Raw genomic sequence first — 24,999 nt, 5'->3', positions numbered from 1 at the left:
CCAAGTGTACATGTTCAATCTGGAAGTTATTTAAGAAGGCAGCTACGAGCAATTTCAACTTGCTTCTCAAATGAATTTTAAAAAATATACTAAACCAAAAATTGAATACTTTTATTACTAATGATTTTAGAACCCTACAATTTAAAGTAATTTTGAAGTAGACATTTAAATATGTACTTTTACACAGTGGTCATATATGGGAGTGTGACTATTTATTTCTCTTAGAGACTTTGGTTTTATGGTCATCTTCTAATTATCCAGTGTACTGGGAATTTTAATAAAGCAAATAAAGCTATGTAATACAGAAAACAGAAAATATTTGGGCACCAGTCTATGGGAACTTCACACCCTTTTTCTAAGTGCAGCTGAGAAAAGGCAGAAAAGATCTGTGACAGCTTTTGAGTACTTGACTAAGTCCACAGAACTGCTACTTTATGAATATGGTAATAATTCCTCAGATAAAATCTGCTTCAGAGGCTTTTCACAGCTGATCATTTTGGGGCAACCACTCCTGCAAGCATGTAGTGATGTTTTCTGAAGAGAAAAATAGAGGAGGAAATAGAAATAGAGGAGGTAGAAGAGACTCTTAAGAAGGTTAAACCCTATTTTGAAATCCTGGTCCCCTTGTAGGCATGTGACTCAGACATAGAGGTTTTGGATTCAGCACATAAGGCTTTCAAGGAACAAAACCTTTCGGCCTCAAAAGCATTTGTGGCAGAAATTTTTTGCAGGATATAGGTCTGCTGATAAATTTTAGCATTGTCACCATCTATCTCCATTTCTTTCTCAGCCTCTCAGAAGCATTTAATAAAAACCCATAAATATCTGCAGAGAGCAAAGATTTACTGCTCTATCTCCTCCAGACACCAATGGCAGAAGTTTTATTGTATTGTGTTTTCCATGGTTACAGAAGTTGGAATTAATTTAAAAGAACTTCAATGCCAAAAAAGGTTTCAAAGGGAGCTATGACGTTACTGTTTCTTGAAGAACACCTTCACCTTTGATATACATGAGATTAAGGTGGGTATGTGGATTTAAGGCCCAACTCATTTGGGGAGGTCTAAAAAACCTACAATTTTATTCTTTACAATCATAAATATAGCTCTAAAGGGATTTTTTAGGTTCTTAATGATGGTTGAATGAAGTTATTTCTTTCCAAGCACTGTTTACTTACAAGAAGGGATTAATGTTGATTTAAGAAATTCTTTAGATGATTGTAATACTTAGAAGTCTTCTCAGTAAGATACTTTTGCCACTTATTCATAAATCTTACAGACTTAAATACATTCTTCTTATTTTCATACCAATAAACTATGCCTTTGTCCCAGGTTTGACAAGCAAAAGAAAAAGCTAAAAATTGGAATCTACATACAGGCACTTCAAGGCAATGAATGAAATCCTTTCAATTGTCTGTAAGTCACATAAGTCATAAGTTTAGTCAAAGACAGTGATAAGGACAGTAGAACAGAACAGCACATCTGTGGAGAAATAGATAAAGGATGTAACTTAGGCAGACAGAACCCGTGCAAAATGCAAGCAGGATGCCAGCTCAGCTCTGCAGGGCTGACAAGGCACAAGTTTTAAAAAACAATTACATTGTGCTCACTCAGAAGCGGGGGTTGAGGAACAGCCACGTGAAAAGGGGACCAGACATTGAGGACAGACCCCAAGGAGCCGTAGAGGGACTTCTGATAAAGGCGTGCGACTATGTAAAATAAAGTGATGCAGACACATCAAGTAAGCAGGGATAGCTGATGAATTTGTAATCAGTGTGTATGGTAAACACTCTTCACCCAATGCTTGCCACACTCAGTTAGAGGGAGGATCTTCTGAGTGACCAGCCTGCAGTAAAGAATGCCTGCTTTCTAATATCCAGAACTGTAGGAATGCACCCCACTCTCGGCCAGGTATTTCCGTATAAGGAAAGGTTTACTCAGAAACTTGGATGTTCTTCCCAGTAATTGGCCAGGTACCAAGCAGAGATACTGGTTGGATGCCTAGACCCGTACCTCAAAATCTGCTGCCAATTTCATTGGGCAAGCTGCCAAAAAGCCTTCCTTGACCATTCACTACTTAAAAAGACTGCACAGAACTTGTAAGCTCTTTTTTGGACTGCCTTAGCCAGTGCAAGAATTCTCTCTGCACTGTGTTTTACTCATATTTCTTTTGTTTGATACTGTTTGTTATTTTTGTCTCTGTTAAAACCTTTTCCTTTACAAAGTATGTCCAGAGAAGGCTCGCTATTATTAAGCCACTCTGAGAGGCTGCAGGTCACCCCTCACACTTGATACATCTTCATGGGGCTTATTACACACTGGCCACATGTAAGATTGTATCACAAAACAGTGCTAGAAAGTCTATACCTGGCTGATTTCAGTATCAACAGACAAACTTTTGAAGAAATGAGGAATTATTCCTTGTCATCTACATTTTTTAAACTTAAATGAACAGTTTGTATGTCATGTTCTAATACTGGCTGCCTTGTGTCTTGATCAATTTTGGCTGTACCCAAAACAGTGTGAATAAAGTGCTGTGTCTCACCTTGCAAAATTGCAATGATGCCTCTTATTTAGGATATTGTTTTCTTTCCTAGAGAGGAAATGCAGACTGTGGTGCATGATTTTAAAATGTACTGTACACTGTACAGAGAGACAGAGAAATCACTTAGTAGTAGAAGCAATACCAAGTATGTTATTATCTCTTCCAGAATAGGATGGGGAAGTCTACAGTCTACCTGACATTGTGTGCTGTGTGTTACATTTGATCCAAAGAAGGGTGTGAAAATCAAAGACAGCTGAAACCATTTTCACAAGTCTAAATTATGTAAACCAAGTGAATGGCCACATGCTTCTATGAATGGTGGTTGAAAACACAAAAAAGTCTGTCTCGAAGCATTTATATAAGCTAAAATTTTCTTTTTGTAATTTTGGTCAAGTAATTTTTAACCTATATCTGTAAATGTTTCAAAACTTCTTTTGGCAGTAAATGGCTTTATTTTGAGAAAGGATGAAGGAAATCAGGTCAAAGCTACAAAATAAACCTGGAAACACTCTTAGGATTTTGCAATTGAGAGCTCTAGATAATGTAATAATGAATTAATTGCTGACTAAAGTAGATGTCTCAAGGCTCAGTGGGAAACAGAAGCTTCTCATTTTGCCTCTAAACCTTTTCTTTTGCTGTCTTCCCTTAGGTTCATTGGCTGTTCCTCTTTATCTCTGTGCTGCTGTGTGAATGATTTAATTATCTTTATTATTTTTTGAAAAGCTAATAAAAATAGGGTGGTTTTTACCCGCCCCCCCCCCCCCCCCCCGCTGTACTTACTCCTAGAAAAAACATCTTTTGATGGATAATAAAAGTGGCCTTCTTTTTCCTGTTGAGCTTCTTGCAGCAAGTCATTCTATTCACAGCCTGGCCAAAGCTAACATAGTCCATGCATTACTTTAAATGGCTCATGAGAACAGTGTGCTGAGGCTCTCTAATGGGCTTCCTGATACATGAATACAGGACAAGCCACCTTATTCTCCCTCTCTGAATTCCAAACTGGCTCCCTCCTTATCACCCCTTTATATTTAAACTCCTTTTCCTGACAGTGAAAATTAAATTACTATTTTTCCACAATTTTCTCTCTCTCCTTTCTTGTTGTCATACTTCTTCAATTCACTTTCTTCTATGAATTAATTGATCATCATATTCACTTTGCACAATACATGTGCTGTTTTGAGTCTGTATATCAGTAATTTTTAAACTTTGAAAAGCTCCTGGGCACTAAATGCTCATGTCCTGTGCATTAGACCTAGCATGTACATAGATTTCTAGTGCACTCATTGCATGGTATGTCAATGGTTTTTCTGAAGTATCTTCTTTCAAGCTGTGCATTTGGGGTCCAAAATGTTAAAACAGGGCTGTGTATACCTGGCAGGCATAGAAAAGCAGAAGGCCTAGAAAAAAGCAGCAGTAGTTAAAGTGAGTATTAACTTTTAGCTAAAGCTCATAGAATCATAGAATGGTTTTGGCTGGAAGGGATCTTAAAGATCATCTTGTTTCAACCCCCTGCCATGGGCAGGGATACCTTCCATTAGACCAAGTTGCTCAGAGCTCCATCCAACCTGGTCTTGAACACTTCCAGGTATGCGGCATCCCCAATTTCTCTGAGCAATGTGTTCCTGTGCCTCACCACCTGTAGAGTACTTTTTTCCCCATTTAATACCATCACCCTTTGTCCTGTCACAACAGGCCCTGATTAACAGATTGTCACATATAATTTAGATGGTCCTACTGAAAGGCCACAGTAAGATGTCCCTGGAGCCTTCCCTTCCCCAGGCTGAACTGCCCAGCTCTTTCAGCCTTTCCTGGGCTCTCTGGGCTGTGACTGCCCATGGATGGGTCATGTCCAGCCTCTCACCCACCAGCACCCCCAAGTCCTTCTGGGCAGGGCTGCTCTCAAGCCACACATGTCACCAATTTTTGCTTATGACAATTTAAAAAAGAAGATTCTGCAGGGTTTTAATTTGATATACTCTGGTTTTGATACTCTTAGTACTGTAGCTATACCCTCTGCCAACATACAACAACTATAAAAAGACCTAGTAAGCACATTGATATATACTATTGCATTAATTAAATATTTAGAGGTATTAAATAGACAGTGGTTTTAGCTGCATTTATTTAATTTTTAAAGGATCTCAAAGAATGTACTGAAAGTAGCCTCAGAGAAAGAAAAAGCTGTTGCTGCTTTTAGAACACTGGAAATTTTTTTCTAAGAAGTACAAACAAAAGTCATTGTCTAAGAGCTGAGTTAATAAAGTATCATGATTTTAAAAAAGCTTAAGGTATCAACATACTCAGATCTTCTAGATTCTCAAGGGAACTAAAACTCAAGGGAACTAAAATTCAGTTTGTCTAGAAGAATAAAATGAGAGCCCAGAGAATGGAACCCATGACAGTCATCTGATGACTTGGGGAAACAACCCCTAGAATGTGAAAGGCATATCCAAGAGCAGTGTTTGCCTCTCTTTCCCTTTTCTCATATACTCCTGACTAAAGTAATTAACTTACAGAATAAATTTCAGTGAAACTGAAACTTAGAAGCTCCATCTTCTGTACTTCATAAGGCATTTAAAATCAGATAGTATTATTGAGGCTGAGAACAACCCTTAAGATCATGAAGTCCAACCGATACGAAACCTTTCTTTCATTTGACACTAAAAGGAAGTGGTGTTTCTCTCTGACATACCTATATGTTTAGTGCTTACAGCATTTGCTATGGACACGGAAAGCTTTGATCGTAGGAGGGTATCTTTAGACCCTTTTCCTGAAGTGCTCTGGCCACTAAACTGCAGAAGAATATTATTGTTGTCTGTGATTGACAAATGCATTATTATTCATCACAGATACTGCTATTCTAAGGGCAGTTAGGTGCCAAGGATATTTGAAAAGTAGACCTAGTTCATTTTATATTACTGTTAATTCTTGGGAATGAACAAAAAAAAATTTGGATAATTGCAAACACTCAATATCCACTTTTAAAACAGTCACTCAGAGCCTATTCTGGAAGACCATGGGCAGTTTGCATTGTCACCTAGCCATGCTGCCTGCCATCTGCATGATTTCCTAATGCCAAGTGGTACAGCACACAGCCAGCTATGCTGGCTCTAGTCCACATGAGGATTCCTGCACCAAAAGGTGGGAAAAGCAAAGCTATTTCAAGTGCAGTATGGCTGTTGCAGCAGTACATAAAATGGCCCAGTGAGAGACTAGATCTGTCATGGTAGGTTTAAAAGAAGGGGCTGAAGGACAAGGTTTATTGCTGAATCAGGACTTCATCCTTATCTGTTTGAAAGAGTCTCTTTTCTAGGACTTGATATTTTCTCTTTCTCTTCGATTTTGTACTTTTACTGTGACTTAGTTACTGTGCAATCATTCAACCCACTGCTTTGCCTTTCAGGGAGAAAATTACCCACTGTTATTGTCGCATTTTGAAGATTTAAAGAAATTTAATGCTATTAATTTAATTTTAAATAATGTTACCTGATAATGAAATGTAAACATTATTAATGTTTAAAACCCAAATAATTTCAGTAAAATTAAAAATATAATTTTTGTATTCATCTCACGTAGCAGTTGTAATGCATTTCTGACATAATGCTAAATTATATTGTTCTTCAAGAAGTCAGTCCACAGTCTTTACTAACATCCTCTTAAATTTTAAAAATGTATGATTGCTATGATCTTATTGCTGACCACTGATGATGGAAATATTTCTTGACTCAGGTTTGTGCAGTTACTCTTGGATTACTTTACTTGTACTCATTAAAAAGCTGAGAAGTGAAATAAACTCAGCTTTTTTTCAATCAGCACAAAAGCCAGAAGCACTGTTTACTAAATAACACTGTGATTTAGATTTTGCTGCCTGAAGCAATTTGCTCTCTGCTCTATTTAAGGGTTTAGACATTTTCTCCTTTTCCTGATGAGGGTACTTAACTAAGCAGTATGTGGAAGCTAGTAGGAATCTTCCAGAAATGTCCTTCCAGCCAGTGGGCAATAGACATCCCTGAAAGGCCTTTTAATGTTAAACTTGCTGTAAAGCAGTAAATGCTAAACCAGTGGTACGGGGCGTGTTGTCAGGATTTTTTAAAGTAAATAAAGAATTTAGTTAGTATCTATACAAGTCATGAATATATAATTTGGGTGACCTGTGATCTAAATTATGATAATGTGATAATTTAGTTACTGTTGCCAAAAAATGTGTTAACCTGTTGTATTAACATTGTAATACTTGCATTCCTATATTCCCCAGTGTTTGTAAGAGTGCCTATAACTTCAGAAGCCAAATTTGCACATTAAACATTCTACTAGGCTCTGCACAAGAAGTAGAAGTTCTGAACAACTTGTTTTTAGAGATTAAAAATAATGAGAATTTGATCTGCAAATTACTCTGAAAATAAAACCCTTCAGGGATAATAAATAGTCAGAGAAAGAGAAGGGTCCCTTGATTTATGCTGTTGTTATCATTATATTATATTCCTGTCTCAAGCAGTTTAAGATAAAATAGTAGCAGTGCTTAGCAGTTCAATACCATTTTGTCATTTTTTAGAATTAGAAGTTTAGAATTTAAAATGAGTAGTTTATAATTTAAATCATAATATACATGACAAATAAAATCTAGTTTGTGAGGCTTGATTCCTAGGTGAGTACAATAGAAAGCTATCAGATGATTTTGTAGGTCTTGCAATTGCTGTTCATGTAAAAATTGCAGTATGTGCATTGGAAAAATCTATGACCGTAGGGCTATTTATTAACTTGTAAGTTCTTTTAATTCCCAAGTTTTAAAAAAGATAAAAAGTGGAGTCCAGTTCTATAAGATGGAACCAGAGAGGGTTATAATTTGACTGTAACATTAACTTCTTGCACACATTCTCTGCTTGATAAGATGCAAAAAAAATTTGCATATTCTTCCTCCCCTGAAGTTTAATTCAAATTATTTTAGAACTAGTTTAACTTTTAACAGCTGAAATGCATACATCAGCCATCTAGAGCCATCTGCAAGGCAAACACATTCTTACCTCATGTTTCTAAGCAGAACATGTTGTCTTTCAGGCACCATTAGATGCCATGATCTAACTGGTAATGAATTCTGGAATCATGCATCTCCCCAAGGATCTATACTGCATGGATTAAAGACAGGTTTTTGTGAATTTCAGTTGTTTTCACATTTTGATTGCAAGTCTAAACAATATTTCTTGGGTAGCAGCCTGATTATATGAAGAGTTACTACCCTCAAACCAGGGATTACTTTAGGTAGATTGGTATAACATAGGCTTTTTTAAAGTATTACTTTTCCATTTTAATTTGCCAGGATGGCCAGCTAAATTTTTCTGTCAATATCTAATATCCTTCACTTTGTACAGGTAATACAGTAAAGCTACATGAGATTTCCCATCTACACAGTCTGAACTTCATTCTGCAGCTCAGAAACAGTGGAATACATTACATGATTAGCACTTTAATACTTTTTTTTGATGATAGATTTAAAAGATTTGAGATAATTAATTTTTAATGTTTTCATTACTATCAAATGACTTACCATGATCCTTTTATTGGTGGCATTTACATTCTCTGCTTCACTGTCTTGTTTGAGGATAAAGGATTACATATGGAGTATTTTAAGTGATTGCCTGATTATATTTTAATGATTTAATGGAAATGTAAAAATACTTCAGCTAAAGGTTGAAAATGTTTGAGGAAAATGAAATAGATTACTAATAAGTTAAAATGATATCTACTGAAAAATCAGAATATAATTACTGCAGTTTTCTCATTATAAAACAAAAGTGCAAATTTAAATAAGCCATCACTATTACAGTAGCATAAGGATCTGTATCACTTGTATAACATCAATCTAGAAATCCTGGGAGCAAATTTATTTAATTTGTAAATTATTTTTGAGATGTCAAGGGCATGAAGCTGAAGTAGTCTTTCCATGTTTTGTAAAGTAGAGTGGACAATAAAAAATGTGGCGAGGGAAAGCAGCATTGCTGTTGAGTATCAGAGAGGTATCTGTAGTATTGAGTTCCAGAATATTTTTCAAATTCAAAAACTAGTTAGAGAAGTGCACACAGGACAGTGACTGCTGCTACAATATTACAGGAAGTGCTAACAGATACATTTCAAATTTCAAACAGTACCATGGGACCTTTTCAGTAGCATTTCCATATATCATGAACAACTGTGAACAAAGAAGCATACTTCCCTGACCAAGGACCAATGTGTAAAGAGCCTTAAGAAGAACAGGTATAGGCAGGATAAGCCAAGACCTTGAGGGATTTCATCTTCACAGAAACAACGAGCAAACAGGTTCATAAGCCACTCTCTTCTGTTCCTACCAGCCTCAAAGAGAACTGAGGGAACAGTAAGTTGTTTTCCAGGCAGTTGTCAGTAAAATAATCTGGTGCTTAACACTGATCTTGCTTTTACTATGCCAGGCTGAAGGGCATTCATCCAACACCTGGCACTGCTACCCAGTACAGCTCTCCAGTACCTCCCTGGAAGCAGTTGCTTTGCTGTCCTTTGCTTGTCCCCTATTTTACACCTTCATGGTTGCTTTCTTACAAGAACCAACCATATTCTGGCTCCTGGCATCTTTTTACAGGAACATAGAAGTTTCTTTGAAAAGATCTTGAGGTTTTATTTATATCTAGTACAACAAGGTGTTTTGTTCCTCTGTGTTGTGCATATGTATTTTCCTTCCATTTATATATGCCACTACTTTCATTAAAAGTTGTAGAATAAGTCAGGTTACAGATTCCCACCTGAGTACAAGTTCAGAATTTTGGGAGAGGGGAATGTTATGCCAACAGATTGAAATACCAACAGATTGAAATAGAAGAGCAGCCCCAGAGGGCAAAAAACAATGGAAAATAACAGCACATTATGTTGGCTTCTTTGGATAGATTCCAGCATCATAGATGAACCGAAATACCTTAAGAAACTCGGGAATATTGTGGAATCTTTAATGAAATAGAAAAGGAAAATCAATGTGTGCCATCAGATGCCCTGTATAACTCCTGGGCATTTGTTATAGGACACCTGCTGAATCGAGGACCCCAAAGTGCCAGGGGAGACTAGAGAATGGCCTGCATGGCACTCAAAGGACAAGGAAATCCATTTGGTCTCCTACATAACTCTGCCCTGATGAGAGTTTTATCTTGAGAAGCAAGCCCTGAGCTTTTTTCCCCAGTGTCAGTCTGATGACTTGTCCAGAAATGTTCCTCTGATCAAATTTGTCAGCTTATTCAGTACATTTTCTGCAGCGTTCATCAGAGATGAAGTTTGTCATGCAGGATTTGTCTGTAATAAAATAATTTTAGTGAGACCAAAATATGGGTAATACATATCCTCAGTCTTCTTTTAGGAAATGTTTTCTAACAAAACTGTGTCAAAATATGATAAATATGATCAAGTAAAAAGTTAAATATCCTCAATTATTACATTTTATGGTTAAACTTCCAGAGTGTAATGGCAGAAAGTACTTTCAAAGAGTTTCACTACATTTTAGTGCCTCATCAGAAATGTAGAAATATTTCAACCAAAGAAGATGCTTGGTAGAAAATTAAACAGATTATTATTAAGTCATTTTTAACTAAGTAATTTTATTAAGATAATAGTGACAGTATTTGTTTTCCAGGATTATATCACAGCAACAAAGAAATCCTAATACTTTTAGGACTCTGGAGGTTTAGTATAGTTTCAGCAGTAGAATGATCAAATGTAAGTAAATATAAAATTTGAACTTGGTTTCATAAGAAATTCTGAAAACTCCAGAAATGCCATCAAAATACATTTTACAGAAATAGAATAAGTCTGTAAATCCAGTTCCAGGTGTATATGAGAAACTAAATTTTACAGTGATGACTCTCATTGATTCTGCTGGGACCTAGATCACTGCTGAAGTCCATCAGAAATAGATATATTTAAGGCTTTGGATCCCAACATAAGAAATCCTTAAGAACCCATCTTGGAGAAATGTGATCTTCAGTTCTGCATCAGGTCACTTTAGAAGGAAGGTCTCATGTTGGGTGTGCTGGTTTTGCATTGACTGATACTTAGTGAAGAAGGGAAGCTGCTAACAGCTTCCTCCATGCCTGACAAAACCAATCAGTGACTAGTTTTGAATATTGACACCTTATTAAAACACTAGAAAGCTCAACATGCCTCAGTGAAAACACATGTTAAAAATCAAACAAACCCTGGGAAAAGCTCTCTTGGCTTCTGGCCTTGGAAGAAGTTGCCCTGGGCCAGGCCCGGGCTGGGCTGTGCTGGGCTCTGCTGCAGTGCTGGCTGTTGAGCTGTTCATGAGGCCATGCATTCCAACAGCTGGCCTGTTCCCAGGGCAGCCTCCATGCCCACTGCAGTGGGCTGGGGCCCTTCCTGGCAGAGCCTGTCGATCCATGCCAGAGGGATACACTGGTGCTGAGTATACACGCAGCCAGGACCAGCACTGATTGCGTGGCTGCAATGGGCTTTGTTTGCTTAGCCATTTCTGGCCACCTATGCCATGGATGGAAGGCAAAACCAGCAGCAGCAGCAGCTTTTCTTGTCTTCAGTGCTCCTCATGAAGGAGAGCACTAAGGAAAGCCAGCAGCCAGCACGGCTCACACAGAGTCAGCAGAGACGGTGTGGCCAGCAGCAGAGACACGGCGATCCAGGGATCTCTCTGCTCAGAGCCTGGATGACATCAACCTTTCAGCACTGGAGAACTCCATAAAAGACTGTTTCAACGGATAAAGCTTGAGAGGAGATGGATTTGCAAACACCAGTTCTCCCCTGAATCAGAAAACAGAAGGAGTGAGGACGTGGGGAGAACAACATGAGACACCGAGATCAGTAAAGAAGGAGTCAAATTCCGGATAGGAGGGGATTGAGAAGATGCCTTATTCTTGGGCTGAAGTTCTTTTATAAAGCTATGGTGAAGATGTATTTTCGATATATCAGACTTTGGGTTTTTTTTTCCCTGTAAATACATGTAATGCATTGGGAGGATGTAGGGTTCTACCTACAGTCATGAGCAGAGATACCAGTGTTGCAGTGAGCAAATGTTAAAATAGCTGTAATTCAATGAGAAAATTGAACAGAAAAGAGAGAAATGAGACAAATGAGAAACCCTGCCCCAGGAATTGAAGGGGCAAGGGGGAATTGAAGAAATTGAATATCTTTCTTCCCAGATATGGATGAAATATATTCTGTTTTTATGCTAAAACAGCTCATCCTTAAAATAGCACCCCAATAAATTAACATGGCCCATCAAAGCAGCTTTGGGAAAGCTGCAAAGCATGGGAGAGACTTTTCACACCACAAACAGTGTTTTCTTTCCTGGATGGCTCGTTCACCTTGACACTTAAGCCACAAGAGAACAGTTTTTTATGGAGAAGTCTCAATAGCATGGTAAAAGACACTCCTCTAAAATAACTAATAAAAGACTGTTTTACAGGTGGTAAACTGACCTAAGTTCCAAGTTTTGTCTCTATATGTTGTCAGTGGGAAGGGAAAGAAGGTTGTGGGGGAGAAGTGTTTTGAAGGTTTTATTTCAACTCTCGTTATTTTTTTCTTTTGTTCAGTTTTGTTTAAATAAGGTTTTCTTCATACCCTTTAAGTTTTGAGTCTGCTTTGTTCTTCTCCTAATCCCACCTCACATCAGAATAAGAGTAAGTAATTCTAGTGAGTGCCCTGGCATTTGGCCAGCACACAACCCACCTCATTATTTGGTGTGTTGGCTGAGAAATCTAAAATTGGCGAAACAAAACTACCACACTGGGAATGACAAATTGAGGCAGCCAAAATTAGGAGGTACTGTTTGAAATTTGAATTCAAACCCTTACCTGTAAAAAATTAGATTTTAGAATTTAACGTTTAAATAATAAGTGTAGATATAAAGTTGGCATATAGATTTCTCTCAGTAAGATGACTAATACTGAAATAATGTAACTAAACCTTCTGTGATTCTTTCCTTAGTACACTTCTGAATACTGAGTACTGTAGAGAACTGCAACAACTACAGATTTCCATAGGTAGGAAGAAAAATAAGTCCTTAAAAATTGCACTGGCTACCAAAGAGAGACTGGTTGTATGGACTCAAGATAACAGTGAAGGAAAAGAAGACTATAATTAATTATTCTAGGCAAATATGTACAGAAAAGGACAAAAATGGACAAAAATGTGGGCTAAGTTTTTCCAGCATTGTACTGCCTTTTGTTATTAAGGGAAAACATGATGTTCTCCTCAGATGTTTCTGTTTTATTTACCCATTATTGAGGAATTCACTTATTCTAGTCCTCAACCAGTCAATTCTTGTTTGATGACTTCACAGAATTACTCATATGAGAGAGACTTCATTCCATTAATCATTTTAGTGATCCTTTGCTGACATCTCACTAATAACTCTGAATCTTTTTTGTACAAGGCAGCTCAGAACTGGACACAGCACTCCAGAGATGGCCTCATCAGTGCTGAGAAGAGTCACAGGATCATCTTCTGTGACCTGCTGGCCACACTCTGCCTAATGCAGCTGAGGACACCATTAGCCTCCTTGACACAAGGAAGCACTGCTGGCCCATATTCAATTTGATGTCTACCAGCACCCCCAGGTTCTCTTCTGTACAGCTGCTTTCCAGCTAAGTGATCTTTTGCATGTATTGAGGCATGGTAGGGGCTGTTCCCAGGTCTGAGAATGATCTTGTTGAACAGCATGATGTTCCTGTCAGTCCATTTCTCCAGCCAGCCAAAGTTCCACTGGACAGCAGCACAACCCTCTAGTGCATTATCCACTTCTTCCTATTTTGTCCTCTGTAGCTTGCTGAGAGTATGCTCTGCCCCAAAATCCAGGTCATTAATGAAGATGAATGAAGAGGATAGGAACCAGGTTTGTTCTCTGGGATACATCACTAATTACTTGCCTCCAGGCAGACTTTGTGCCACTAATCACAGCACTGTTAGCTTGGCTGTTCAGCCAGTTTTAAATCCACCTCACAGTTTGTTAAGGATCCTTTTACTGAGAGAAGCCTTGGCCTGAACTAAGGTGAAAATGAGACCATATGCCAAAGTCAATGGTATGGATTTTATTAACAATAAAATGCAAGTGAAAGAGAGAGGGGGAGAGAGAGAGAGAGAGAGGGGGAGAGAGAGAGAGAGAGAGAGAAGAAGATTGTCATCACCCATGGATCCAGCAGTGTCCTTTTGGTCCTTCTTTACCATGGGGTTCTTGGTGGTAGAGGTTCTGAGGTAGTTAAAAACTTTTCACTTTTTATACATTTTTGTAAACAAAGGAATTAATGGTCAGTGGCTACACATTTCTCTTATTCTATCGGTTAAGTGATACTCTCATTTCTAATGCTATTTAGTCCCATGTTCAGTCTTCCTCTGGGTTGTGAGTTGGTGGCTTCAATCTCTGCCTGCCAGAATTACCTTTTAGCCAGCCTGAGCTGACTTCAGCACTGTTGGTGAGTTGGCTTTCCTTGTGGCCCATAAATTCAGCCATTATCACTGATGTATTCATCTTCCCCAGCTTTGTTTACCTCCCCCTAGGCCTGAGATAACACTCAGAGAACAGTACCCACCTTTACGTTGTCTCAAGTATTCCTCATGGTGTCTTAATTCACAGTCCAAGTTTCATGTATACACACAGGCATACCTGGGGGAGGGGGGCTCTGGTGGCAGCAGATACCATTTGTCACATTACCTGCTGATCAGGACCTTTGTTTTACCAGTGATAAGCATATGAGCAGCAGCTTCTTTACACACTTTGTCACAGCGTGAATTTTTGTGTGGATTACCCAGGATGTGCTAGTTAGACCTGGCAGGCTTGGAGCTAGGCCACCCTGTCATTCCATTCTGTGCTTATTTCATGGCAAAGTCTTTCTGTGGTAACTGTGTTTGAGACAGAAAACTGTGATCTTTAAATCCTTATACTATTACTATCTGTCTTAAAACTTTCTGCTAAATAAAGGGCATCTCTAAGGATAGCTGGTTGTCTTGCTCCAGATCCAAGGCAATCCAAAGCATTCTTCCTTGCAGCCTATCTCTGGGTATGGGGCTGAACACTAGCAGACGCTCTTGATGTCCTGCCTTTTTCTTCTGTTCATTTGTGAGCTGGAATTCCCCAGAAGAGAGTGTGCATCTCATAGTTATAATGTTGTCAGGATTGCAAAGAACAAAAGATGCTGAAAACACACCCACAAAAGCAATGCTACACACCACAAAGATAGTTACTTGTCAGAGGACAGCTACAATAGCTAATCTTACTCCCAGACTTTCATGTTATCAGGAATAATTTTCTCTAAAAATTACAAAACACACCTAAACTCTGGTTCTTCCTTCTTCTCCATCTCAGCATCACTAACTGAGGCTGTTGTTGATGTGATAAAAACACAAGGTGTGTACGTGGAATACTGGAAAAAAACTTAACTTGGATCTGAGCTTCTGTAGGCAGGCACAAGCCATGAAAGGCTCTGTTGTGCTTCATAGCAGCTCCCTGAGCAGCTACTGTTTGGAATTTTCTTTTAGAATTGTCTCATGAGAAAAGCAAGATGAGTGAACCCTTGGCAGGTAGAGGTGCTACAAACATACCTACTGCTGGACAAAAAACTCGTACACTTTTGAGTAGGCACGAAGTTCCTTTGCCTGTAAAAGGGGAACCTAAGTCTTGTCCTGGATTTCTGCTGTCTTCAACAGCTAAATGGTCTTGACTAACAGCACCAGTACTGAAAATTCTTCATTATCCGAATGTGTTAAGATACAGACCATGCCCCCAGATGACTTCTGACAAAAGTTACCTGGAAAGTACTGAAGCAAATAAAAGGCTGCTAATATAAAAAAAAGTAGTGAAAAATTCAGCAAACCTTTGCTCACCCCAAGGAGAAACAAGAGATATCAAGGAAGACAATGAATGAAAAGAAATTCCACCAAGCAAAATCTAGTGAAATGACTGCAAAATATTAAAAAACAACCCAAATTTTATTGTAAACATTTTAATACTATGGTAGTTAAGAAATACAAGCTTACTGATCAGGATAATTTTAACCAGAAAATAGCCTACAAAGGACTTGCTCTTGCTCCAAGAGATATTAACAGCATTTTACAGCAGACTTCAAGGAAAACAAAATTTGAGCCTTTGAATTGTTACTGCACTTTTACAGAAGAATGTATCTCAAAAAAACCCAACATATGACAAAAAATATTCATCTCCACGGTATAACTTTTGGGTGTTTCCCGATGGAGGATCTCTCAGAGTTGGAGTAATCTTTATTAAGTACATTTTTAATAATTAAAAATAATCTTCCTCTGGAATTAGTAACAACCCATATAAAGTAAAACAATATTGCTCAAGAAACAGTTTATTGTTTAGGCCTTGAAGAAAGGTAGAGTTAAACAATTAGAAATGTCCTGCAGAATTGTGAGACCTACTAACTTTAGAAAAATGTAGCCACTCTGAGTCATCAATTCTTGCTGACAATGTACAAAAGAGGCCAATATTAGATTGGATTTTTACTCTTCTTTGTTGCCCTTTTTCAAATAAAACCGTGGTAACATGCTACTAAAAATGATGTAACCTTTTCTTATATAACTAATTAGCATCTATATTACATTTCTTATGTCTCTGTACTGAAGGATATTGTTTAATCAGTTATCCTGGTTAAAAAACTTTAACATTATTACTGGTATTTTAGACTATGTCACTTTAAGTAATTTTTCCTGACATTTTAAAAATTTTTTTTGAGATCAAAAAGTAGAAGTAATTTTGTCTTAACAGATGAATTGGTCCCTCCCTTTTCTGACATATGAGCAATAATTTCCTAAGTTGAGAGAGGTAAAAATTGCAGTTAGACTGCCAGTCCTGGCATATATGAGAGAACTGTTTAAAGATATGGGTAATATTTTAGCATACACACCCACACATGTGCATGTAGCCAAACAGGACCCTATGACTTACATCCTCTCGCTTTTAAAAGACTTCCACCAAATGTTTTATTACAGCCTTAAAGCTTTTAAAACATTATGCTTAATGTCACTAATAATAGCACCAGTCACTTTTAGGCAGAGACAAAGTAACTAAGTGGATTATTACTGTTACAAAAATGCATTTTTGTCAAAACCATGACTATATGGTGATAGTGAATTTCAGTTCTTACACCTCTTCAAATTTGCATATATTAACAACTATGACAAAGATTATTTAGTCTAATCAGTGTAGTTATATTTGCAGTTTTTAATTCTACTCATACATTCTTGAATAGATTGTTTTATGCAGTCTGTAAGATAACTAAGTATCAGTAGGTGATTTACTGCTGGTTTTCAGATTAAATGAAAGTTGCTGGTCCTGATCCCTTCATAGCCTGTAAGAAGCTGACCATGCTGGAGCTGCTCCAGTAAAGGAATATAAGCTCATGCTTAATAAAACTCTGATTTCATTCCATCACATTTGGCAGATGGCACCTTCCACAACACATTCCTCCTTGTTCTCTGCTAGAACAGGGGAGTACACCACCTACTGAAAAACCACAGGTCTCCCACACAAATTCTGATACTAGAGGGACAATATACCTACACTCACATGCTTTTCTAGATGAAAGTACAGTGTACTTTGAAGAGTCATGCCACTAGAAATAAAAACTTCCTTGTACCTTCCCAAAAAGTAAAGCCCTGAACTATCTTGTGCCATTTTTCAGCACCTGATTTCCACATTCGTTTCTAGTATCTTTTGATACAGTTTAATAGATGCTCTTTCAATTTCACTTGAAAATACTGTGTAATGCAGCAAGTCTGGAATGATTGTTGAACTGGCTGCAGTTTGGTACTGTAATTCATCAATTTATATATAGAATAAAGTGCTTTAAATTGTTTCACAAGAAAGGTGCAAATAAATAGTGTGCCCTCTTATGAACTTTTCCATGAGATATAAAGTCCTGGAGAGCCCACACATTTAAAACTATCCTCAATTATTACAGCATTTTAATTATGATACTCATTTCTTACACTGGAGAATGCTTCTGTCTCCAGTATTTATTTGGGTCAGTGTCTCACAGCATCATAGCTGACAGGCCTGCTGCTTGCCCTCCATTAGCTGTCTTGCTGGATCCAAAGACATTCATCTGAATGGGTAAAAAAGGTATAGTTCTACAATGGGAATCTGCACAAAAATGGTCCTCTTATTGTGCAGAACTTGTGGTTGTTAGTTGATTACTTTTGATAGCTATTTGCTGAAAAGATGAACTGGCAGCACACTGCAGTATAATTTTTCTTTTCGGCTAATAGGCTCAAAATATCCACAGCAGAATGCTGACAGGTCTATCAGTTTTCAAAATTTTCCAGTATTTCAATCATGCCACTGAAATAGCTCTGATGAATGTCTGTATAATGCATGGTACAGCACCACTCCTGCTCCCAAAAGATCTGAGTAAAAATGGGAAGCATCTTTATTGCTTTTATGTATGAGGAATTGAAGTACCAATGAGTGAGCAAATTATGTCAACACAGAGTCAGACCCCTAAATGACTATATAGATGACATCCTTTTGTAGTACACAGACCTCCCCTAAAAACTGGAAGTACTTCTACGGAGTAATAATTTTATAAATTAGGGGTACATCCTTTTCCCATCAAAACCTCCCAAAGGCAAAACTCCCACTGAATGAAGTATGATGTAGATTTCACATCACATTTGTAATCAAACTCAAGTACTTTGTCACTTATAGCAGAAGTATCAAACAGCTTTGCAGCATGCTTGATGCAGTCTATTCCAATTCTGAATGATAAAAATGCAGTATCAAACATTTTACCTTTTTCAGTATTTTTCTATTCACAATTTTTTGGTTTACATGACAGTCATTTTCCTTAACTATTATTTCTACAGCCTAGAGAGGGAAAAAGAAGTAACAGAGGAAACAGAAAATAATAAATCCTATTATCCAGTTGACTGAGTAAATATAAATGATCACCATGTCCATATCAAACCGCCATCCACGGCTATCATCCTCGAAGTCCATATAGTCCATCCTGTGAGCAGCGTGTGGGAAATGCCTCCTTGTTACAGTATTTGAGTGCCTTCGAAAACCTGCTGAAGAACAGACTATAAGATAAAAAATCTTCTTAAAAGGGACCAGATTGACTAGCAAAAAAAAAGTTAACACTCCTTCCTCCAGCTATCAAAAAGCAAATAGAAGCAGGAAATCTCACACCTCAATGCTAAGTTTCGCCACTTTGTCGGACAAAAAATGTGGAACTGATTTTGTAAGATTTGAAAAGTAACACTGTGTTCCATGTCTAAAAAATAATAAATTTGTTTGTGTGGATTTGGAATTCTCCACCATAACAAACAAATGATATTTGCTTATGTTATCCAGATCTTTGAACACCTCTTTTGCTGTCTTTTTTCCACTGAGTTTGACTCAGTGATCTAGAAGCGAAAGGCTCCATGCAACAATCAATCACTTTAGTAATTAGTAGTTAAGCTGGGCTCCCCAAGTCTACTCATCTGAATTCTTTAGTAATGAAAAGGTATCCAGATTTGTACAGGCATAGTTCAATAGCTGAAACACATTTGAATTCCTATTTCTAGAATCTGAGATTCTTTTTCAAAACTGTCTTCTAAATAAATTGTACTTGCTTTAATATGATGTTCTTTATGTTTAATATAATGCATAGCAAATTAAAATTTAATTTTTAAATCACTGTTTGCATGCTGATAACACCTTAAAAATATATAGGCAGATGCAAACAAGTCAAGTGGAAGTAAAAATCCTGTGACTCCAAGATGGCCTGAGTGTGGGGTCCTGCCAAAAAGTCTGTCCTCCTCATTGTTCCCCAGACTTCTCCATGTAGCAAAAGAGGTACTGTAGAAGCATAGCTCTCCCCTGTGTCAAGACATGAGGTTAGAGAAGAGATTATGTAGCTGTGTCAGATAGCGGCTGTGGAACAAATAAGAGCCTGGGAGTTGTGGTGCAAAGGCAGAAAATCTGTCCCATTCTGATACAGGACAGTCGTACTCTGGATTTTTTCTCTGTTTTCATGAAATGAGCAATTTTTATGATGCATTCTGTATTCTTTAATAAATTCTGACAAGAAAAGTACCTTCAGATGTCATTATCTCCAGCTAGAGTGGAAATAAACCACATTTCTTAGCCACCTGCAGATAAAAGCTGAGAGCTGTAGAGTTCTTCAAAAACTGAACAGCAATATGGAGTAGGGGTTTGAATTATGAAACAGAAGATCTGAATGAGCATCAAATACCTTCTAATGTTCTACTTCTTAAAAAACATTCCTATTATACATGAGTCCACAAATAATACAGTCCCCAAATAATTTATGCATGGGCATGTATTTGTGAAAAAATGTATTTTATTTAACTTTTTTACACATGTCTGTGCTGCTGTACTCTGAACAAGAACTTCTATTCAAATCACATGAATATGCATGCACAGTGCCAGCAGAGTCTGGCAGGCTGTTAGTGGGAACCTGTTACTAAATTACAAAAACAACGTTGTGTGCAAATCATACTTCTATATGCACCAAAGCATGCAAACCAAAAAGGATTTTCGTTACAGCATCACTAGGCACATCTGTTTCACTTTGCAATCTTCTGTTGAAGTGCTAGCAAAACACAAAAAAACCCGATTTTATAAATTGACCTGCTTTTTAAAAAAAATGACAATAGAAGGTATCAGATAGAAAATTTTACTCTAAAAATGTCTCCAAATGAATAATATGCAAGCTACAACAACCATTTACATTATAAGTGCTCATGTAAAATAAAATTATGTATGAACAAGTGTTCTGAGGTTATCAGATACACCAAGGTACATCATTTTGGCACAGTCTCTTCTTTCTGCAGCAGATAAGATAGAGCTATTGAAATACTGTGAGAAAAAAATGCAAGTACATACTGAGACTTTCCCATATTGCAGCACCTGGCAGCTTAGTGTGCTAGATCTTTGCAGGCTGTTTTCAGAATAATGTGTTAAAACAGCATTACATGTGTCTCTGCATGCTTTTGGAGCAGATCTCACACTGATTCCATTTACTGCACTTTGTGTCCCTTGGTGGAGTAGTTTTGGAGTAAATAGTTTTCCTTTCAGGTAAAACTAGAAACCGAAGATGAGCTCTAAGATCTCAGAAGTGTTCCAGTAATATGCTTCAACCACTAATGGGCATTTAGCCCTTGGGATTGCAACTTGCCTCACATGCAAATCTGACCACAGAGCATCAAATTTTGTGCACAGCTCTATTATGGCTAATATAATTGCTAATGCAGGAATGCTTCTGAGAGACAGTGAATAATCTTTTCTAAAACATCTTAATGTCATTCATAATTGTACAGACCTCTTGTATCTGTCTTCTCTAATATGCTTTCCAAACAAAATAACTTTTGAATTTCCTTTGTATGGAAAAACCTTCTATACTTCAGACTATCCTTTCCACATTATGCTTCACCCTGCTTTATCTTTCTCTGAGATAATGTAATCCAAAATTATATGTAAAACTTGAGTTGTGGGATCACTACAAATCTAGACAATGACATAATATTTTTGATTTTGTTATTATTTCAATAATTCCTGCTTACCTTTTTACTGTGGCTGTGCATTAAATGTTCTCAGAAAATTAATCCCAGTATTACTGAAATGCCTTTTTTTAATGGCAATAGCTACATTACAGCACATCACAGTGAATATTATGCATTATGGAGATGCATAATCCTTCTGTGTGCACCTGCTCCACCACCTGACTGTCCTCATAGTGATGAAAGTGTTTTCCTTACTTGCAATCTGAACTTTTCAAATCCCTTAATGTTCATCCTCTTGCCATGCATCGCTGTGAACTGCTGGTCTGTCCCCTTGGTCTCCTTATAGGTATGATAACGTTGACTGGAGATCCTCCCCAAGGCCTACCCAAAGGCAGTTCCCTCAGCCTCTCCTTCCAGGTCAGGTTCTCCAGGCCTCAGCATCCCAGCTAAGCCTGGGTCGCTCTGCTAAACCTGCTCCAGTCTACTTCTGTCTTCCCTGAACAGGGGAGGAAGGCAAAACTGCAGGTCTTAGATATGGTGTGTTGAACAGTAGGGGATAAAAGCCTCATCTACAGGTTTTCATGCATCATACTCTGGTTCAGAGAGCCCAGGATGCTGCTGGCCTTCTTCACTGCCATGTCACACTTCCAGCTGACACACACAGCTTGCTCTCCATCAGGATGCCCAGGCTCTTTCCAGAGATCTGTCCCCAGGCTTTCAGTGCCCAGCCTGTCTCATTTCCAGGGCTCTTTCTTCCCAGGTACAGGTCTCAGCATTTGTCCTTGCTGAATTTCAGAGCCCTTCCAGAACATTTCTACAGCTTGTCTAGGTATCTCTGCATGGTATCCCTGTTCTGAGTCTATCAATCTGTCCTTAACTTCTCTGCTCTCTGCAGGCCTTATGAAAATGTATTCTTTTGACTCCTCTAGGTCACTGATCAAAGGAACTGTTAGCTGTCAAATTCATATTTACTACCATCAGTGAAGTGAATGATTTAATATCACAATAAATTTTACCAGCTATATATGTATCACTTTCCCAAATGCCATATGAAGGTTCCGAATACACAGACCACTGTGGCATTCTGACAAGGTCTCAATTTGGCTTGCTACATGCTCTTTTACACTGTGTTTTCCATCTCCTATTTGAGCCTGTTTTCTCTTTTTAGGTGCCTGGCAAAAGGGTCTTTGTCTGACGAAGTAGCTGCATTTCTCCAACTTCTTGTTCTCTCTAAATAGCAGCTGCATCACTGAGTCTACCAGTTTGTTGTCATGTGCAGACTTGATTACAGCATGGAGGAAAAGAACATTCCAAGTATTCTATAATTTTCAAATATACAGGTGTTTTTATGTTGCTTTCACACTTTCATAAATGAGGTATCATCCCAAACTTCTTGCATAAATGCCAGCTTTCTCCCATATGCACATCAAGAGGCATTATATTCTGGTTATGCTAACGTAATAGCTAAATTGCATGATTTGCTAGTCAAGATGAGCTGTGAGATTTGTATTTTGAAGAAAGGAAAGTCATATACTGCCAGAGAGGTTTATGAGAGAATAGCACTTATCCTGTGTGAATGACTGCAGGCATGTGCCATTGACTTCCCATCTTGTGTCTCAAGCTCTAACTCAGTCTCAAGCTCTTCACTGAAACTCAAGTTCCCAAAGTATCCAGGTCCTTCCCCAAACCAAGGCCATTTAATGCAACCACAATCCTTCTCAGATCCAGAGATCCACTTCTTCTGCATGAAAAGTCTGAACCTCACCCTCCTCTTGCTTCAGTATTTCAGCTCTACTCACCTGTTGTCTCTGAAGTTTTTTTTCCTAGAGAGAGACATACCAAGTTACAATCTCTTCTTTCTCTAGGATGCACACCAGAACCTTCAGCTTTCCTGTTAAAGCTTCTACTTTCACCTTGCAAGGTCTTTTCCACAGCAAAATCATCTTTCCAAAACTCCCTGACTATCCTGATCTTACCTTCCTCTCACTTTCTTTCTTCTCTCTTCGCAAATTTCTCTGCTCTTGCTCTTCTGATTTCACCTGTGGGCTCTCAGAGGCTGCTAGCATCTTGTACCCATGATTAAATTTACATGATAGCCTAAACATCTCTCCTTTTCTTTTCCATCCCCTAAATCCAAGTCCCACTTTCTGATACCTGTTGGGCCTTAGAAAACCTAGATGTAAAATGTACTTAAGGTGTAAACATGTACTTTCCTTTCCTCAAATCATTTTTACATTTACTGTGTTGTCTGTATTACCAGTCGTAGACTGTTGGTAGGCTTTTGGTTCAATGTTGAATTCTGTGACAGTCTCAGAGAGGTAAATCGTGTTTAAGCAGTAATTTGTGCATGCTTAAAATGTGATTTATTGAACTCACTGAGCATATGATATAGATGCCTTCTGCACATGAACAAATCAATTGCATGCAGGCAATTTAGTGAGGAACACATAGTAACTACTTTTTAAAGATGTCAAAGAACCCTGTCTAAAAGAGTCTTGAGAAGCAACCAGTTACTGTGAAAATCTGAAACAGTCATGTCCTAAAGCCTTTCATATGGGACCCAAGACTTGATTCTTTAAGGGACACGCCTTTCCATAAGGCAGAGTTGGGAACCAATGTTACAGCTAGATGGCTGTTTTGTGACTTTCATAAGGCATTTAACATGAAAAGAAGAACAACCTGCTACAGACAAAACTACGCAGAAATCCCAAAATGTGGAAGTGTCACTGATGTACATTTCATTTTTCAAAATAAAAAGCTTGTAAAAACTTCAGTCCTACAGAACCATGCACGAGGCAAACAATGCTTCTTACTGTCTGGTATGAGCAAAACTATTGGCATTTATATCAAAATTGGAATTTATATCTATTATAAGATAGTCTCCCCTCTCTTAAAACTTTATAAATCCTACTTTTATAGGGATCTGAGAAGAGAATATACCAAAATTAACCAGAAATGTACAAAATGAAAAGGATAAAAAACCCCCACCAGAACAATTAATAGAAGTTCCTGTAACAATGAAAGTTCTTAAAAATATTTATTTCATACTGCTCTAACTTCCCATATTACTTTCAAAGTTATAACTAAAATTTTTTGGTAGCTAATCTCAGAGTTTTTCTACAGAGATATGTAAACAAATAAACCCAGAATTTAAGGTTATTAACTACAAATCAATACATAAAGGCCATACTTGAATTTAGCATTTCTTTGGATCATTTATGGTCAATCCCTTAAATTAACAGCTCTCAGGCCTTTAGGAAAGAGTGGAGGCAGCTCATCATTTGAAGTTTTTCCTTGGTGAAATACTGTAAATTGCATTCCATCACAATTACAATTCTTTTCACTTGATAAAGAGATTTGACAGTTTTATTCTGAATTGGAAATAAATATAAGATATTTTTCTGTTCAATACAGCTTGTCAGAGAATTATTTGTAAATGAAGTTTTTTGCACATTCCTTCTATTTGAATTCTAAGAAAAAAAATATAGTACTTCTTTACAAGTTAACAGTGATGTTCAGGATACTAAGCAAATAAAGAAATAAAAAGTCTGAAGGCAGTTACCTCTTGCTATTTTATAGCTAAATAATTCAGCTTTTACCAACTAAAATATGAACCCATGAAGTTAGCTTGTATATCATGACAAATAAGCAAATTGTTGGAAAATATGAGGAAGTTTAAAAATTAACGCCAAAGTCCATAAAGCCACATTAAATGTATGCTTACACATTTTACATTGACTATTCTGCATAACTAAAAATTTCACTCATTTATTAAATAAGGAATATATTTACCAATTTTATGAGAGTTGTTTAATAACTACTATGTCCAGTCTGTCTCAAAAATTCAAAGAAAAAGTAGAACAACTCATAATTTCTGTCTTGGGCTGCTTATTTTCCTGAAAATAAAGGAATCAAGAAATGAGAGGACTATGGGAGGGCACAATGGCCTTAGAA

At 37.5% G+C, this 24,999-nt stretch overlaps 1 protein-coding gene across 1 annotated transcript in view; it reads right to left on the bottom strand.

Moving 5' to 3' along the window:
- Nucleotides 1-15,222: 15,222 nt before the first annotated feature.
- Nucleotides 15,223-24,999, bottom strand: part of RNF180 (ring finger protein 180) — a 60,574-nt gene continuing 50,797 nt past the window's right edge. The window contains exons 5-6 of the mRNA XM_066338628.1: nt 18,485-18,603; nt 15,223-15,333 (exon numbers count right to left, since the gene is read on the bottom strand). Coding sequence (XP_066194725.1) covers nt 15,223-15,333; nt 18,485-18,603 — 230 coding nt within the window. The remainder of the gene's footprint in view (nt 15,334-18,484; nt 18,604-24,999) is intronic.

The sequence above is a fragment of the Sylvia atricapilla genome, chromosome Z (assembly GCF_009819655.1).
Source record: "Sylvia atricapilla isolate bSylAtr1 chromosome Z, bSylAtr1.pri, whole genome shotgun sequence".
NCBI classification, from domain to species: domain Eukaryota; kingdom Metazoa; phylum Chordata; class Aves; order Passeriformes; family Sylviidae; genus Sylvia; species Sylvia atricapilla.
Note: the sequence above shows the minus strand (reverse complement) of the source record. Positions and strands in the feature narration are given on the sequence as shown.